The 6565-nt window shown below is 32.5% G+C and overlaps 1 protein-coding gene across 2 annotated transcripts in view; it reads left to right on the forward strand.

Moving 5' to 3' along the window:
• Nucleotides 1-6565, forward strand: part of LOC107724960 (tumor necrosis factor receptor superfamily member 19-like) — a 40932-nt gene that overhangs the window by 32031 nt on the left and 2336 nt on the right. The window contains exons 6-9 of one of the 2 annotated variants that reach the window (XM_016534058.1): nt 1126-1287; nt 2361-2483; nt 2669-2771; nt 4580-4824. In XM_016534058.1, coding sequence (XP_016389544.1) covers nt 1126-1287; nt 2361-2483; nt 2669-2771; nt 4580-4824 — 633 coding nt within the window. The remainder of the gene's footprint in view (nt 1-1125; nt 1288-2360; nt 2484-2668; nt 2772-4579; nt 4825-6565) is intronic. The other variant, XM_016534059.1, reaches the window with a different exon arrangement.

Raw genomic sequence — 6565 nt, forward strand, 5'->3', positions numbered from 1 at the left:
TGAAACAGCTTGAAAGATCAAATACCATTTTTAATATAACTCCGACTGGATTCGTCTGAAAGAAGAAAGTCATATACACCTAAGATGACTTGAGGGTGAGTAATTTATGGGCTAATTTTCATTTTTGGGTGAACTAACCCTTTAAGGCCCTTACATACTAACTGAAAAGTTCTTCTACGTTCTTCGCTCAGAGGCAAACAGAAATTTGAATTAGTTGCCAACGGTTTGCTGTTTCTGATCTCTTTACTGTGTCTGATCTCGAGTTTTCTGGAAAGCTTGCACTTAGGTGATAAAGAAAAATCAGCGAGCTGTTTCAACCCACCGAAACAAACTCTAAAAGAAGTCTCAAGAAACAAACTCTCTTTTTGGCCAGATTTGTTTAAAATTACCTCACACCCATTTGTTCTTGAATTGGGCCCTTTAGCCTTCTGGGCAGTGTTATTTTAGTATTATTTATATACTATAATAGTTTTTATTAATGTTTGAGTCAACTTTTATTTTTTAAATTTTCAGTTTAATTCAGTTTAATTTTTAGCAATTTTGTTAAGTGCTTTTGTCATTTTTATTAGTTTTTCCTTTAATATTGCTATTTGTTTCAGTTTTAGTTTTTATATATTTCCAGTTATTTTAGTAAATTTAGTACTTCAATTTGACAAAGCATCATTTCTAATTTTTGTTCATTTTTTAAATCTAATATTTATAGTTTTATTTTATTTAATGAACAAAAATAGCTTGTTTTAGTTAACGATAATTGCCCTTTTTAATATTTTTTGATTTAGTCGTAATCATTTAGTTCAAACCATTTTTCTTCAATAAGCACTTTAGCAGAATGTCGACGCAGCTCTTTTTATACAATGAAAGTAAATTAGGGATGACCCTGTCACGCTCTTAAAAAAGCATTATAGTAGAACCATAATAGGTGTTCACAACACTTTTATGGTGGCATTTTGTTCTTTTTTTTTTTGGAGCTTGACAGGTCCTGGTCACTATTTGTTTTTGTATGTAAAAGCACATAACACACATTCTGTCTGAAATCTCCTTTTGTGTTGCACAGAAGGAAGATAATCTGCATGAGAGTGAGTAATGGAGTGACGTCACTTCCTGTCTCTGCTGTGTATCTGTCAGGTATGGGGCGAGTAGATTTTGTACCTGTCCAGCCTGCGGTGACCAGCCCCAGAGACATGGCTCTAGCTGCGGTCATCTGCAGTGCGCTGGCCACCGTCCTGCTCGCCCTCTTCATCCTGTGCATCATCTACTGTAAGAGACAACTGCTGGAGAAGAAACCAGGTGAGTCACACCATCTGCATTCTCCCCTGATTACTTATCAGTGTTATAGTATAAGCGACATGGTATACATTGTATAAATGTATTATTTGTGCTATTAAATGATCTCTATTCGTGCTATTAAAGTATCTGTAATCACGCCTTACAAATATTTACAGTATCATGGTAACTATGATTTTGTAGTTAGTTACATGCATGCCAAATACCATCCATAATTACTACAATTCTTAGTATATCTGTAAAATCATAATTCACGTGGGAGCTTCTTTAAACAGTGTAAGAAAGCATATGAGTCTTTCTATCATTTTGTTTATGCATTTATTTGATGGCAGTGGTACTGCTGTTTTTAATTATTTGTGTAAACTGGTTAGCATAGTCAATATTAAAATGTAATATTTTTTACAATTTTCTCACAATTTTGCCACGTTGATACAAAAGTTGACACTGTAATGAATGATACTGACAGATCTGACTTAATTTCCGATGATAAAATTTGCCTACAGCAAATAAACAATATTTCTTGGTGGATAGTTTTGATTATTGGTATTAATAATTACACTTACACTACATTCAAACGTTTGAGTTTAATGTTTTTTTGAAAGAAGTCGCTTATGCATCAAGGCTGCATTTATTTGATCAAAAATACGGTAAAAACACTAATATTGTGAAAATGCTACAATATATTTTAATATATTTAAAAATATATATTTTCTTTGAACAGAGCAGCGTTTATTTGAAATAGAAATATTTTGAAACAATGTAAAGGTTTTTAAGGTCACTTAAGATCAATTTAAAATATCCTCGCAGAATTAAAGTATCTTACTGACCTTAAACATTTGAACGGTAGTGTAATTCATATAATATATTTATATAAATAATTTAATATACACTGTCGTCTTTTATTATGTTACTGTTGCTGCTATTATTTAAAAGCATGAGGTCATGCATTACAAGGATTTTTATGGAAGCCCGTTTCCGCCACTGAATAAAAAAAAAAAAAAAAAAGTTTTTGCGACATTTTGTCTCACAATTCTGATAACGGTCGTTTCCTGTTGTTTCGTGTGTCATTGTCTCAGTTTCATTGAGGTCCCATGAGGGTCCTTATGTGGGGTCCGAGTTGTCTTGTTTGGATCGGAGAGCTCTGGAGTTTTCCCAGCGGCCTTGTTGTCACTGTCGTCACGGATCGGGACAGACCTGCGGTGAGTTTCACATTCACACACCTTTCAGAAGTCTTACTGTGTGTTGAGGATTTGTTGAGGATAAACAGGTCAATTAGCCAGTAATTATCTGTCAGGTGATCATTGTATTAATCACACACAGTTCTGGAGTGTCACAGGAAGGATGACTGTCATGGCATTAGATTCATGTGCGCTTTGTTTTCCAGGTCCTGTGCACCTGATCCCGTCTCTGTGCTGCGATGACACCTGGAGCCAGAGCCGTGGCCGAGAGACTCGTCCCTTTCACTCTCACAACGGTCTCAATGAAGGGTGGGTCCTTCAGCCAGACACATTCACATTCAAATGAAGTTAAAGGATCAGGTTTAGATCTTTAGTCTGGCAGATCTAGATCAAATTATAATCATTGATGTTAATAGTGTTCATCGTCTGTTTGATTGCGTCATTAACTGAATTTTACCGTACATTTCTGCTAGGGCTGCACAATTAATCGAATTTCTAATCGCGATTACAATTATGGATGCCACAATTACGTAATCGTTCAAAGTGGCAATTAATCGTTCAAAGTCCACTTATGTTATTCTGCGCGCTTAAGATATGTTTTTTTCTTTCTACATGTTATCTTAAGGGTTTTTCCATTGTTTTAGTTTTAGTATAACATTATAATACCATTCATATTTTAACTTTTTTATAATTTAAAGAAGAAACCAATCCGATGTATATTTGACATTTGAGGCTTAATACTATAGAAAAGCACTAAAGGTTTTTCAGTTAGAGTGTTTTCAGCTTGTTTATTTTCATATAAAAATACGGCATGCAGTTGCATCAAACAATGGTATAAACATCATTCAATGTAAATTGTGATAATCGTAATTAATAATCGCAATGACAATTTCAAGGGAATAATCGACAATTATGATTTTTGTCAATCGTGCAGCCCTAATTTCTGCCATGTGTACATCAATTTGACAGTCAGCACTGACAAGCTACTACTTAATATATTGTAGAAATTTAATTTTCTGTAAAGCTGCTTTGCAACGATTTGTATCGTGGAAAGTGCTATATAAATAAACTTGAATTGAATTGAAAAAATTCAGCAGATTCATTTACAATTGCTGACAAAATTCAATCGATTTTTAACATTACTGTTCAAAATATTGGTGTTTTTTTTTTTAATAAGTCACTTATGCTTACCAAAGATGTGCGTATTAAATCAAAAGTACAGTAAAAAAATTACAGTTTAAATGATATATTAATGATATTATTTCAATTAATTAATAAAATGAAATTCAGTAATATTGTGAATTATTAGTTTAAATTATATGATATTAATGATATTATTTCAATTAATTAATTCAATTAATATTAATCAATTAATGATATTAAATGATGAATATTTTTTAAGATGAAATTTTTTCCTGTGATGCAAAGCTGAATTTTCAGCATCATTACTCCAGTCTTCAGTGTCACACGATCCTTCAGAAATCATTCTAATATACTGATTTGCTGCTCAAGAAACATTTATGATTATTATCAATGTTAAAAACTGTTTAATATTTTTATGAAAACCTTGATACATTTTTTTTTTTCAGGATTGTTTAATGAATAGAAAATTCAAAAGAACAATTTATTTGAAATATATATATATATTTTTTACAATAAATGTCTTTACTGTCACTTTTGGGCTATTTAAATGTATCCCTGTTGAATAAAATGGTAATTAATTTCTTACTGACCCCAATTTCTTAAATCTTACTGACCACAAACTTTTGAACGGTACCACACGTATTATTTTAGTTCCAGTTTATTAACAGAATTATTGGTGAAAAATATTTTAAAAAAAAGCAGAATTACATTATTATGTCATTATTGTGTATTTTGCTGCTGTTTTTAGAAAGTAACATGATAGTTGGCTTTTATGTTACATTTTCTCATTTTCCATAGACTGAGACTCTCTCTATTCTAAAGTATAAACGCTTTGCTTGTGATTGATTGATTTTATTCAGAGTGGTATCATTATTTTAAACAAGCAATCTGGGTATTGTGTAAATTGAGAAAATAAAAGACCACATTCTTGTATCTCATCTGCATTTTTTTTTTTTTTTGCATATTTTTGCCAGATTGGTAAATCCATCACTGGGAAGCAGCCAGGCAGATGTGGGATATGCACATGATGCGCCTCTCGTTCAGACCGGCGCAATCTTAGACAGCCCCCAGTGCGGCTCCGAGTCCACACAGAGATGCTCCTCGTGTGATGAGGACGAGGAACGAGCCCTGCAGAGCTCAGGCCTGACCCCAGCTGAGCCTGAGGTTGAGGATGGGTCAAACACTCGGCTCCTACAGCCACAGCTGTCTGCAACTGAAGGTGAGTGAAGCTACAGGTCAAACGCAACTAATCCCTCCAAAGTGACTCTCTGTGGATCAGTGCTGCAGTCCTCCTGGGAACTTCATGTAGAAGAGTTTAGAAGTTAAAATTTTGATGGTTTTTTGGTCCGAATAAAATGCACTTGCTGGTCAATTTCATATAATATTCTCATTCTGCAACAGAGAATGATGGGAAATGTAGTCGTGCGTCAAATCAATTTACTAACTTTACTAAGCAGTACACAAAATGCATGCAAGTTATAAAACTGTACTTACAATGACATTTTGTGTGAAAAAATGGTGCATATTATTTGTCACTAGTGTACACTCTAAAAAATGCTGGGTTGTTTCAACCCAACTTTGGGTCAAATATGGACTAACCCAACTTTTGGGTTAAAAATTTAATGTAAAAATGTAACCCAACGGTTGGGTTAGTCCATATTTGACCCAAAGTTGGGTTGAAACAACCCAGCATTTTTTAGAGTGTAGCAATGTATTATAAATGATAAAGTTTTTGGTACGATTTATTTATTTTAAGAATTGAGATTCATAATTGTATTAATCTTTATGCTTAAAATAAATCTCATTCTGCAACAGAGAATGATGGGAAATGTAGTCGTGCGTCAAATCAATTTACTAACTTAATTAGCAGTACACAAAATGCATGCAAGTTATAAAACTGTACTTACAATGACATTTTGTGTGAAAAAATGGTCCATATTATTTGTCACTAGTGTACACTCTAAAAAATGCTGGGTTGTTTCAACCCAACTTTGGGTCAAATATGGACTAACCCAACTTTTGGGTTACATTTTTACATTAAATTTTTAACCCAAAAGTTGGGTTAGTCCATATTTGACCCAAAGTTGGGTTGAAACAACCCAGCATTTTTTAGAGTGTAGCAATGTATTATAAATGATAAAGTTTTTGGTACGATTTATTTATTTTAAGAATTGAGATTCATAATTGTATTAATCTTTATGCTTAAAATAAATAAATAAAATGTAAGATTAATTTTATTCAGCAAGGATGCATTAAATTGATCAAATGTGACGGTAAAGACATTTATAATGTTACAAAATATATGTTGTTCTTTTAAACGTTCTATTCATCACAGAATCTCAAAAAAATTGTATTGTATTGTTAATATTATATTATCAAAGTTTCCACAAAAACATTGAGCGGCGTAACTGTTTTTAACATTGATATAATAAATGTTTTTTGAGCACTGAATCAGCATATTAGAATGATTTCTGAAGGATCATGTGACACTGAAGACTGCAGTAACGATGCTGAAAACCCGGCTTTGGATTACAGGAATAAATTATATTTTAAAATATACTAAAATAGGAAACAGTTATTTTAAATTGTAATAACATTTCACAAATTTACAGTTGTATTTTTGATCAAATAAATGAAGCCTTGGTGAGCAGAAGAGAGTTCTATCAAAAAAACATTAAAAAATCTTACCAAACCGAAACGTAACTGTTCACATTAAACAAGATGAATAGCTAAATGTTGTAAAAGTATTGGTCACTGTTAGTTCATGATACTTAATACTAGAGCTGGGCGGTATGACCAAAAATTTATATCACGGTATTTTTCAAAATTATACCGGTTTCACGGTACATGACGGTATTTTTTTTTTTCATGCATGACCGGGTGTTAACCATATTTTCTACTGATTGAGAGAGGAAATACTGCAGTATATTGACTTAGAATGCCCTATTTTACTATCATGA

Source organism: Sinocyclocheilus rhinocerous, unplaced genomic scaffold (genome assembly GCF_001515625.1).
Source record: "Sinocyclocheilus rhinocerous isolate Xijiao unplaced genomic scaffold, SAMN03320098_v1.1 scaffold996, whole genome shotgun sequence".
Lineage (NCBI taxonomy): Eukaryota > Metazoa > Chordata > Actinopteri > Cypriniformes > Cyprinidae > Sinocyclocheilus > Sinocyclocheilus rhinocerous.